The sequence below is a fragment of the Balaenoptera borealis genome (assembly GCF_965194805.1).
Source record: "Balaenoptera borealis genome assembly, chromosome: 6".
Taxonomy (NCBI): Eukaryota; Metazoa; Chordata; class Mammalia; order Artiodactyla; family Balaenopteridae; genus Balaenoptera; species Balaenoptera borealis.
Genome location: NC_138863.1, coordinates 39,552,454 through 39,565,760, shown reverse-complemented (window position 1 = coordinate 39,565,760; position 13,307 = coordinate 39,552,454). Strand labels below are relative to the sequence as shown.

The following is a 13,307-nucleotide window of genomic DNA, read 5'->3' as shown; positions in this document are numbered from 1 at the left end:
ATATGCAAACATTCATATATTGGGCTGGCCAGAAAGTCTGTTCATAACACATTACAGAAAAATCCGAACGAACTTTTTGGCCAACCCAATACACGTACGGTAGCGGGGAGATGGGTCATTGGTGGTTTTTCGACATGGGTCATGTTACATAACCTGACTTCATCTTTGGCCATCTTCTCACTTACCAAATCATCACTGGAGATCTTGTTACCATGACTCCCTGTGTTGACTTGCCCCACCCAGTCAGTGACCTGGGCTCTGGGACTGATTTTTCTCTTCATCTCTATTAGTGTCTGCCCTCAGCTAGAATCCATCCTAGTGGATGATGGGGTCATGGTGTGTGCCTCTGTTTCCTGTGGCTGTGTTTTTAACTTTCAATATGTGCCCTTTTGACTTCTGGGAATAAAATGAGAACCAATTTAATTGTGCTGGCAGTTCCTAGAAGTCTACTGTGTGATAATCTGAAGGCAGATACCACATCTTCTGCTAGACAGGACTGGAAAAAATAGCAGAAGAGAACCTTGGTCTTGTGAAGCAGGTGTGATACTCTGTCCCTTTCTACCTGTGGGATCTTGGGCAAGTCATTTAACTTTAGTGAACTTACTTTCTCACTTGTAAAAAGGGAAAGAAAGAATAATAACTCAAATGTTAATTAGATGCTCCAGTGCGATAATTACATGTAACTGCTTTGTAAATAAGCATGATTTAAATGTTAACTATTATCGTTAATACTATTTTGTAACCCTTTCTCATGTGTATTTCCATTTTAATTGGGGACCATGCCTTTTTTCCCAAAGCACTGAATTCACAATAATAGGATTTCAGGTCACTGAGGAAGCCATTCTTGGGTGAGGGACATTTCTGATAGTCCTCACATTACAGCAAATAGGAAACCACTAACTCCATCTTTGCATGGGATTTGCTCTGTCCCTATAGGACTGAAGAAAGTACACACAATGGTTAACAAAAAACAAGGCTTCTTTAAAAAAAAAAAAAAATCACCATTTTCTATATCAGAGGATTTCCACATTTTACTGCTTTTAGTTTTCTTGAAGAGCATATGTACTTACATCACCAGAAGGAGGCACAAAATAGATGCCACTGGAGTCGAATTTATAGTGCGGATCCTGAACTAATTCCGTGTTGAAGAATTTGTTTAAGATGCTGCGCAGCGTGCGCCGGTCCCAGTCGTCAGTCACGCGGCCGCCGTAATTGCACTCGCCCGTCATGTACTGCAGGGCGTCGTAGGGCAGTTCCTAGAGTAGAGGTCAAGTCGCTCAACCAGTCAAGACTTAGCAGTGGCACATTATACAGGATCGTGCTTCTTGTTTGCTCATGTTATTTAAACAGTTTACGGAAAGTTTGCATCAACACAATTTCCCTTTATATACTTCCCATTTAATTTGCTGTAATTTTCCCCAGGGTCTCTCTCTCCTTCTGTGATTTGTCATTTCCATTAGGTCAGTGCAAAGAATAGAAATCCTCTATTAACTTGTGAACTCACCTCTATTCAACCAACATTAATGGACCACCTACTATACGCCGGATGCAAAATTAGTTAGACCATAATCCCATGCTTGAAAATCCTGCACTGTTGAATGACATTCAAAACCAATCCAATATAATTCCGAGATAATCAGTGTTAATTTCCTTCACCACCTTTTTATATCTGTATATGTTTTGACAATTGGAATCACACTATATATACAATTTTGCATATAATTTTTCACCAAATATATTATGAGATATCTTTTACTGTTTCATGAAATGCTCTTTGAAAATACTTTTTTAATAACTGTCTTCTACTATTGAAGATTTCAGTTGCTCCTAATTTTCTACTTTGTTAAATTGTTTCATTAAATATACATCCCTTAAAATTGCTAATGATTCTTTAGTCTAGATTCCTGAAAGGGAAATTACACTGTCAAAGGAAAGAAGTTTATAAAAAGCAACTGACTAATGTCACCAAACTGCTTTCCTGAAAGGCTGTAATAATTGTAGGAATCAGTTTTAAAATCTTTGCTAATTTGATTGACCAAAGATAATTAATATTGCATTAATTTGCATTTTCTAGAATACTAATGAAATTTATGATCTTTTCATATGTTTAATAACGTTTGTTCTTCTGTGAACTAGCCTCCTACCTATTTTTTCAATTAAAGTTTTAATAGTTTTATTTGTAAAGCTCTTTTATAAATCTACCTTTATCAAATTTGTTGAAATATTTTCCCTGTAAGTTTGCCTTTTTATTATATTCTCTAGTACACAGAATTTCTAAATGTTTATGAATGCAAAAGAATTGATTTTTCATTTTTCATATTGCAATTTTATTTATACTAAGCATAAATACTTACACAGCCACCAGTAATATAGAGAATTCTCTCACTGCTCACAACAAAACTGAGTATTATCATTTAGGGAAAAAAATGATAATTAAACAATAAAATTGTTTTCAATTTTTAATTTAATTTTTTGGGATATAATTGACATATTATATGTTTCAGGTATACAAATAATGATTTGATATTTGTATATACTGTGAAATGATCACCACAGTAAGTCTATTTAACATCCATCACCGTAATCACAATTTTTTTGTGTGTTGAGAACTTTCAAGATCGGTTTTCTTTAGCCACTTTCAAATATGCAATATAGTATTAACTGTAGTCACCATGCTGGACATGACATATCTTAATTTTATTTTACTTACTTACTTATTTATTTATTTATTTTTGATATTGACATTTAAAAAATGTTTATCCACCGCTTGTATTTCTTATTGCTAAATTATCTACTTTATTCTTTTATGTGTTTTCCTCATATGAATGCTTTTTTTTTTTCATTTTTAAAAGCTCTTTATAAAGATACCAAATCAGTTTGTCAGAAAAATTTTAGGTATTTTCTCCAATTTTCATTTGTCTTTTATTTTTATGATGTTTAATTGTTTATGGTATTTTAATATAGCAATGTTTTAAAATGTTTTCTACTAAAATACAGCAATCTTTTTACTTTAGGATTTTTTTCACCATTTTTGTGCGATAAATGCCCTTCTGGCAGTTAAAGTTAAAGTGTATATACCCTACATCTCAGTGATCCCACTTAGAGGAATCTCTTCAGTAGAAAACAATAGCACTTGGGAAGAATAGGTGGTAGTGATTAGACAGAAGGAATTTATTGAATGCGGGCTTGGGAATTAAGAGACTTGTTACTTGGTAGAACTGGAAGTGAAGGCAGTGAATTTAGGAGAACAGCTCAGTGACCAAGATGTGGTGGAGAAACAAGCAGAACCAGGAGGGAGAACAACGGCACGGTGTTGAGGGGAGTTTGCAGATGCAGGCACTGCTTGGGTTTGCCTTGTTGACAGCCCCCCACCTCATAAAACTGAAATGTAGTAAGAAAACTCCTGTGTGAATGAAATAGTATATGAGCATGAGCTGGGCCCTGGGAGGGCTTCATGAGGCAAACATAAGATGAGATCTGGAGGGGGAGGAGTTTGACTTACGTTTAAAGGGTTAAACCTGCCAACATTCCCCTGAGAGCTGATGGGTGAACTGTTGTTTCTCTCAGCAGCTTGATCACAACCAGGGCCAATCAAACTGGGGAATGCATTCTCCCGGGCGCCCAGGTCCATCGGCTGAGGTTGCAGAAAGGGTAGCAGCTCGCTGCTGGGATTTCTTCTCTGTTCTGTGGTTATAAGAGGGTTGAGACCACAGGCCGGGAGAGAGTGCAGAAGTCGGCAACTATATGCAAGGTTATATATGAAGTTATTCACTTTAACATTACTTATTAGTAAGAAATAAAAAGGAAATAAAATCCTGATAGTCAAAAGTGGGAAATGCTGTGTATGCAGCCATTAAAACAAAGATCTGTATCTATTTTGGAAGTTGTCCACAACATATGTGAGAAAAGCAAGCTGAAAATGATATGCTGAAAATGACATACAGATGTAATTATGTTTTTGAGGAAAATGTGTGCGTATATTGTATATATGTGTATATATAACTATTTGTGCATAGGAAGAAGTTTGGACAGGCCCTCCTAAGCTGTGAACTTGATTGTTTTGGGGGTGAATTTAGGGTGAGAGTGAGGGGTGAGCCTTTCACTCACACACAATCACACACACACAACCCTCCCAAAGGGAATTACCCATTTGCCAAGTACATTATATACATCCACTTGTATTTTCTTCTGTTACAGTTTACTTTTTCTTATTTATGTTTTTTAAATTAAAATATATAAAGAACTCATACAGCTCAATAACAAAAACCAAAATATCTGATTAAAAAATGGGCAGAGCGGCTTCCCTGGTGGCGCAGTGGTTAAGAATCCGCCTGCCAAAGCAGGGGACACGGGTTCGAGCCCTGGTCCGGGAAGATCCCACATGCCGTGGAGCAACTAAGCCCATGCACCACAACTACTGAGCCTGCACTCTAGAGCTCGTGCTCTGCAACAAGAGAAGCCACCACAATGAGAAGCCCGTGCACTGCAACGAAGAGTAGCCCCCGCTCGCCGCAACTAGAGAAAGCCTGCGTGCAGCAACAAAGACCCAATGCAGCCAAAAATAAATAGATAAAATAAATTTATATAAAAAAAAATGGGCAGAGGATCTGAATAGATATTTTTCCAAAGAAGACATACAGACAGCCAAGAGACACATGAAAAGATGCTCAACATCATTAATCACCAGGAAAATGCAAATCAAAACTACGATGGGGTGTCACTTCACACCTGTCAGAATGGCTATTATCAAAAAGACAAGAAATAGTACATATGTTGGTGAGGATGTGGAGAAAAAGGAGCCCTTGTGTACTGTTGGTGGGATTGTAAATCGGTGCAGCCACTATGGAAAACAGTACGGAGGTTCCTCAAAAAAAAATTAAAAACAGAACTACCATATGACTCAGCAATTCCACTTCTGGGTATTTATTCAAAGAAAATGAAAACACTAATTTGAAAGGCTATATACATCCCTATGTTCATTGCAGCATTATTTACAATAGCTAAGACATGGAAGCAATGTAAGTGTCCACTGATGGATGAATGGATAAAGATGTGGACTATATGTGGAATACACAATGGAATACTACTCAGCCATAAAGAGAATGAAATCTTGCCATTTGTGACAACATGAATGGATCTTGAGGGTATTATACTAAGTGAAATAAATCAGACAAAGACAAATACTGTATGATTTCACTTAAATGTGGAATCTAAAAACACAAAACAAATGAACAAACAAAACAAAACCTATAGATACAGAGAACAGATTGATGGTTGCCAGAGGGGTGGTGAGTTGCCGGGAGGGCAAAATGGGTGAAAGATATTAAGACGCACAAACTTCCAGTTATAAAATAAATAAGTCATGGGGATGTAAGTACCACATGGTGACGTTAGTCAATAATACTGTGGTGCAAATTTGAAAGTTGCTAAGAAAATAAATCTTAAAAGTTCTCATCACAAGAAAAACAATTTTTTTTTTAACTCTATAATGACAGATAACTAGAAGTATTGAGGTGATCATTTTGCAGTATATACAAATGTTGAATCATGTTGTATACCTGAGACTAATATAATGTTGTAGGTTGATTATACTTCAATAAAAAAGAACAAAATTTTGATTGCTGAAGGATTATATTAGATTTAGTATCAAAGGGAACCGTGAATCACATTCCACAAAGAATCTCTCTGTGTTTCTTGATGGGTTATATGTCACGCGTGAGTAGCAGTTTTGTGCAGTTTGCTATATGATCACTGTGCTAGAGGAACGGGAAGTACTGCTCAATTGTCATTTAATAGAAGGAACCAGTTCAGTCACTCCCACGCGTCATTAAAAGATTCTCTGTAGCATTTGCCAGGATGGACAATTCCTGATATTCCATATTTACTCAGCACGCTCACTCCCCCTTTTTCTCTGGCTGTTTGGTCTGCATTTTCCATTTCTCCTGTCCTCTCTCCTACCATTGATATTGGGGGCTCACCAGCAGCCAGGCTTTAGTTCATTTTTACGCTACAAGGCCTCCCTTTTAAATCTCAGGTGTTCTCAGGCTTCTCCTTACACATTAACAATTCACAATTCTCTATTTGTGCTCACTCTCTTCTCTTGGGCTTTATATCTATATGCCAAAAGCCTACCAGATACCATCGATATCTACACCTACCATCGATATCTACACCTAGACACCCCAGATGTATCAAATGTACAAGACTGAATTATTTATCCACTCACCCACCCCCATTCCACTAACCCACCTGCTATATACCCATTAACTCCTGATACCTATTCCCTGTCTGGATTAATGAGTGGTGGTAGGACCACCGACTGAGACCCCAAAACTAACATTAACAGACTTCTCCCTCTCCCTTTACCATTTACTATCTAAGTCATTTCAATCCTTGTCCCTACATATCTATTATATCTCTTCCATGTTCCCCATCCTAGCCCAGATGCTTTAGTTTAAACTCGTATCATCTCTTGCCTGGGTTATAACTAATACAGGAGACCATTAGTTTTCTAGGGCTGCTGATAGGTGGCTTAAAACAACAGAAATTTATTGCTGAAGAAGTTTGAAATCAAGGTGTTGGCAGGGCCACACTCCCTCCACATCTTCTAGGAGGATCCTTCCTTGTCTCTTCCAGCTTCTGTAGCCCCAGGTGTTCCTTGGTTTGTCACAGCATAACTCCAATCTCTGCCTCTGTTTTCACATGGCTGTCTTCTCTGTGTATCCAAATTTCCCTCTTTTCATAATGATACCAGTCATGTTCTATTAAGGACCCACCCTACTCCAGTATGACCTCATCTTAGTTTAACTGATTATATCTGCAACAACTCCATTCCCAAATAAGTTCACATTCTGAGGTAGCATGGATTAGAGCTTCAACAAATTTTTTGGGGGGACACAATTCAACTCACATCATCTTAAACTGGCCTGTCATCTAAATCCCTCTAATCTGCTCTCCACTCTGTTGCTAGAGTGGTCTTTCTAAAATGCAAATACTCTCCTAAAAGCAGACCAATAACAATATAATAACCTCAAATCAGCATGGCATACAAGGATGTTCCAAATCACTTACACTTAACCAAACCTTTTCACCTACTGGTACTTTTTTTAACTTTTTTATTGCTGCTTCTTTATACCATCCACCTGAAAACATTCTATTCATTGTTTGAGTCCCAAGCAACTGCTCCTCTGTGGAACCTTCCCTAATCACATCCAGCGAGTTGCTTACCTCCTTGTTTGTGTTCAGATCTTTAAAAAGCTAGGGTGACCAAATAAACTACTGTCCAAACTGTAACACTTTGAGAGTGAACATAGGCACTAAAGATAATTAGTATTATGGAATTTTAAAGTAGTATATATATATATATATAAATAAAAATAAAATAGTATATATATAGTATATATATATATAAATCTATTTTTATATTGGCAGACCTGTAAGTAGTTTTATTCAAACATTGCTTTTAAAATAAGATTATTACTTAAAATAAGAAATTGAAGCAAACATTTTATAATGATTAAGAGTTTAAGCAGAATAACTTTTCTTAGTATATATTCATGTACTTTAACTTCTTAGACATCTCTCTCTCTCAAATAACGTCTCCGATATTTTCCTGAAGAATGTACTTTTCAATATGGTCTCACTGTTTTTTAATTTTTAAAGTAAAATTGTCTATAATGTTTTGCAGTTTCATTTTATGGTTACTAAATTTTAAATTGCTGACACTTTTAACTGACTCCACTACATACTGTAATATTTTAAATTAGAATATACTCTACAGGTTCATGAACAAGTTGCTAATTAAAGGAGCTCCTCATTCTTTTTGTTTGTATTCAAAAGTGTAATTCATTCAGCTCAAACACTTCCACATGCACTGTTTCATTATAGCTTTTGCCTCCATTCTTAGTATCTTTTTAAAATAAATAATATTACAAGAAAGAAATTCATCAAATCTATGCTTCTTTTGAATGTTTCACCAAATTTTAATGCTGCAAAATCAAAGGCCTTCTCAACTCATTTCATTTTAGTACAGAATACAAATTTGTCCAAAGAAACACAGAAGACCAGACAAATGTTCTTCACCTAAGTTTAGATATGTCATTTGAGCTCTCAATATTTGTTTTGTTCTGTTTTTCCTTTGCTTTTATAGGGAGAGGATTTAATGACTTCCTGTTTGTAAGCCTTTTTTTTAAAAAAAATCACAATTCACTAAAAGTTTCAAAAACCAAAGGTTTTTTTGATACTCCATTGATTGATTTAAAGATTTCCAACTAATTTTGAACAAAATTCTATCAAAATTTAGAGGATTTGCTTTCGAAAAAGTTCCATATCCTTGCACTGATTTACCAAGCAGTTCTTCAAAAGTTCAAACGTGTTAAAATCCATCTGATAGATAAGTAGCAGAGAGAGAAAGAGAAAGAGAGAGAGAGAGTATATGTGTGTGTGTGCACACGCGCAAGCGATGGGGAGAGAGAGAGAAAGGAGAGAGGGGTGGGGAGAGGGAGAGAGAGAACTGCAGGGGATGAAATGTGGTTGATGTGATGACATTACACTGTGGGACTTCTTCCCAGAATCTATACCTCAGGTTAACACCAATGGCTTAAGTAGTTTGTTTGATCGGGACAAACGGCCCAAACTCTGGAATAAAACTACAGTGACATTTCCTTAAAAATAAAGTCATGCTCCAGAACAGAGGGAAATCAGTCTGTTTTTTGGCTTTTTTTTTTCATTTTGGGGACTGGTTGATGTATGGTCTTCTCAAATCCTTTTCAAAATAAGTACAATAACAATCACTTTTTAGATTACCATAGATGTTTATGTGTCAAAATAAATGATAAAATACAGGTTCCTAATAGACAAACTGACATCCTAACTACCTACTATGGCAGTTATAATATTCTGTTATAATAAAGTCCTACTTAATAAGCTTTTGGGAACTATCCTCCTATTCATTTTGTAAAAGCAGAAATTAATCAGAAGTCCCTGCTCACTGTACAAACACAATGTTATAAACAGCACAACAGGTAATGTCCTTGCTGTGACTTTTATGGTACCTCATACTGGTTCAGGAACATGTGGAGTTGCTGTACACTGATCCTTAGGTCAGTCTCGTTGAACTCATAAGGAATATTCCACCCCAGGGGTCCAAACTTCCGTCTCTCTTGTACCAAAGCATGAAAGAAACAGAGACCATATAGTAATTTCTTGAATTCCTCCTGTAATGAGAAGAAATGGTGTAACATCATTATTTCTTCCCCTAATATTGCATTATGCTTATCATATTTTAAAATGAAAGTAATTAATTCCTTTTGCTTATCAATATATCCATGTCAAAGTAAAACTAAAACAGAATTAACTGTTTCTACCAGCTATTTAGGCTATGCCTATTTGTATACATGTTCAGTTGACACACATAGCTTCTACGTACACCAGGTTTGGGGAAAGTATAGTAAGCCTGCCTAATTTAACGTTACCTTAGAAGATTTGGGGGGTTTCAACTTAAGCATCATGAGGCAAGGAATATGAATTCCAGTGTTTGGTCCCAAATCACCATGGAGAAATTTCAAAGGAGATAGTTCAAACCAATTAAGAAGCTCTACAAGCACTTTTGGGTTGAAATTTTGGGCAGCCTCATGGCTTTTCTGGCTGCTTTTAGGTAAGAGAAGTCCTATAGTCACTGTCGACTGCAAAGCCAGCCTTGATTCAGAAATCAGAAAGTACGATGCAATATATTAATCACTTGTACCCTCCACAAGGAGGACATAAAAATGGTCAAAATAGAGCTTGAGAGAGGATTTGTGAAGAGGTCTCCTTGGAAAGAAGAGCTGCTGTGCTGGGACTCCCCTTGTCCTCACCTCCAAGGGAAAGGGGAGTGTGGGGTCCAAGATACTGAGAAGGAACTAATGGGGCCCCTTGGGGAGTTGATACACATGCCCTGCAGCTGGGATGGAGTGGGACAGTACAAAACTCATGCCTGGAAGCGTAGAGCAGCCTATGGCCTTGGGTCGTGGACTATGGGAGGGAAATCAGTAGCCTTCCCTCAGATGGTGGGCCAATCTGGCGTGAATCCCAAGGAGCAGACAGGGAGCTGGACTAGGTATGTCAGCCAGCGGTCATTTTAATGGTTTCCTATTCAAGAGGACTTGTGTCACAGAGTAAGGAACCCCAACAGTAAGAGCCTGTATGAAATGAAGCCTGGAGAACCAAAAGCTGAGGGGAATCAGGAACAGCCAGCTGAAGGGGAGGCACTGCCAAGGGCGGTGGGGTCACAGAGAAGTCCAGCACGGGAGCCGAAGGAGAACCCATGAGAGACCTCACGAGGCAAAAAAGTCAGCTTTAAATCCCCGTCAAGTCCAAAGAGCTCCAGGCAATAGCAGCCCAGAAGAGGAACCTCTGCCCCTCCTGACTCACCCCTGCACACGCCCTGAACTGAGCACTCAGTATCAGCAGCTATCATGTGCAGGAGGAGCTACAGAAAGAAAGGTGCCCCAACAACACATGAAAAGATGCTCAACATCACTAATTATTAGAGAAATGCAAATCAGAACCACAATGCGCTGCTATCACCTCACACCATTCAGAATGGCTATCATCAAAAAGACAACAAATAACAAATGCTGGAGAGGGTGTGAAGAAAAGGGAACCCTTGTACACTGTTGGTGGAGATGTAGGTTGGTGCAGCCACTATGGAGAACAGTATGGAGGTTCCTTAAAAAACTAAAAATAGAGCTATCATATGATCCAGCAATTCTACTTCCTGGGTATATATCCAGAAGAAAATGAAAATTCTAATTCAAAAATATACATGCACCCCAATGTTCACAGCAGCCCTAGTTACAATAGCCAAGACAGGGAAACAACCCAAGCATCCATCAACATATGATTGGTTTAAGAAGATATGGTGTATATATACAATGGAATATTACTCAGCCATAAAAAAGAATGAAATATTGCCATTTTCAGCAACATGGATGGACCTAGAGAATATTCTACTTAGTGAAATAAGAGAAAGACAAATACTATATGATATCACTTACACGTGGAATCTAAAAAAAATAAAACAAATGAATCTATATACAAAACAAAAACAGACTCACAGACATAGAAAACAAACTAATGGCTACCAAAGGGGAGAGGGAGGAAGGGACAAGTTAGGAGTGTGGGATTAACAGATACAAACTATTAAACAGAAAATAGATAAGCAGTGAGGATTTACTATATAGCACAAGGAATTATATTCATTAGCTTGTAATACCCTACAATGGAATATAACCTGAAAAAAAATAACTTAATCACTTTGCTGTACACCTGAAACTAACACAGTATTATAAATGAACTATACTTCAATTAAAAAAAGGAAAGATGACAACTCGATTCTCTTTCCCTAGTGGCATGAAGCCCACCAACTACAGGCCCGAGGCGAAGTGCTAGAGAGTTGAAACCTATGTTTTGAATAAAAGTGGAAATATTGATTAATATATTGTGTTGCACTTTCCGATTTCTGAATCAAGACTGGCTTTGCAGTTTAAAATGACTATAGGCCATTTTATTACCTGACACTAACCAGGAAAGCCATGGGACTGCCCAAAGTTTTATCCAAGGGCAGGGGGAAAGTTTCCCCCATGGAATAAAATTGAAAGGGAGAGTGTGAGACAAGAGGAAAGTAGCATAAGTTTGACCACAAAGGTGGGAGAAGCAAAGTTAAACATGCTGTGCTAATTCTGCAACTCTTTTCGATATATTAGAGAATTGAGCAAATCAGTAAATGTGTTGATGATGTGCAAATATGGAATGAGGAAAAGCAGGAAAGAACCCTGGGTAGAGGGACTGAAATTGAAGGTATTGCTAGGAACTCGTTACTTCTAAAACATGTATATGAGGTGTGTGCATGGACTTGTTTGTACGTACTATATGTGTGTATACAGATTTGCATATATGTATTTGTGAGTACATGTATATATTTCCAAGTTCTCTCTAAAAGGACCCGAACCACAGACAATAAATGCTACTTGTTTGGCACCCAAATCTTGGTCTCTAATACCATTCCCCATGAAACAGGAACCAGGGCTCTTCAGAAAAAGGGCTGGTTCCAGGACTGGGATACAGATAAGCCTGGAGCAGCTTTTGCCAGAAAGAGGAATAATAATAATAACAACAATAATAATGGGACGTATAACAAGTACAAAAGGAGCTCCCACTGACCAATTCTGGGACAACTCGAGCAAAAGACTTAAGAATAGTAATGAATTATAAACCATTGGAAAAAATGCAAGGTATTCATGAGTCCACACCAATAAAAGATAAATAAATGGAATGGAAGGGAGGGTTGCTGCTGACAATAGCATGCCAAGCGTCAAATGTGGAGGGAGTGCTGGAGTTGGAATCACCAGCGGAAATAAGTGGGTCAAGCAAGAATCATCACTGGCTACTAAATCTGTGTCCCAGGTAGATTTTGATGAGGAACAGGCTATTTGCATGGTCCAAAATGTCTCCTCACAGACTGATTATTAGTTGCAAGGGGCAAAGCAGTTATAATACAGTGAAGAAATCAGACCACACTTCGTCTGGGGGATCAAAATTAGTAACATCAGTGAGGGATAAATGGGCACCGTGCACCTCCCAGTATGATACTCTGAGGACATGAGTTCACCCATATCGTATTGTGGCTCAGAACGCATAACTTGAACCTAATCTTGAGGAAATAATCAAGCAAGCCCAAAGTGAGAAATGTTCTATTAAAAACAACGGGGGGGGGGGGGATGAATTCTTCAGAAATGTCAGTGCCATCAAAGACAAAGAAAGGCTGAGGCAATGGTGCAGATTAAAGGAGGCAAAGAGGCATGGTGACTAAATGTGATACTAACCCTGGACCCATCCCATGGTGAACAGGGAAAATGCTCCAAAGGACATCACTGCATCAATTGGCAAATTTGGGACACAAACACAAATTTGGGTAGATTAGATACAATAGTGCATACTTGCTAAATTTACTAAAATAATAACTGTAATGGGATAAGATAATATCTCTATTCTTAAGAAATATACACTGAAGGATCTATCTAGGAATAAAGGGCAGTGACATATCTAACTTACCTGCAGATGGTCATGTTAACAGGAGACAAATATAAGTAAAGGGCATAGGGCTGTTCTTTGTACTACTTTTATATTTGCAACTTTTCTGTGAGTTTAAAATTATTTCCAAATAAAAAGTTAAAACCGAAGGATTACGGTGTACTGCTTTGGCATTTGAGATTTGGGTTTGGGTTTGGGTTTGGATTTTGGTTCATAAACGCCTGGACTTCTGATCT

The 13,307-nt window shown here is 37.7% G+C and overlaps 1 protein-coding gene across 1 annotated transcript in view; it reads right to left on the bottom strand.

Moving 5' to 3' along the window:
• Positions 1-13,307, bottom strand: part of DNAH7 (dynein axonemal heavy chain 7) — a 246,606-nt gene that overhangs the window by 21,196 nt on the left and 212,103 nt on the right. The window contains exons 58-59 of the mRNA XM_082397280.1: positions 9,054-9,215; positions 1,071-1,256 (exon numbers count right to left, since the gene is read on the bottom strand). Of these exons, the coding sequence (XP_082253406.1) occupies positions 1,071-1,256; positions 9,054-9,215 (348 nt within the window). The remainder of the gene's footprint in view (positions 1-1,070; positions 1,257-9,053; positions 9,216-13,307) is intronic.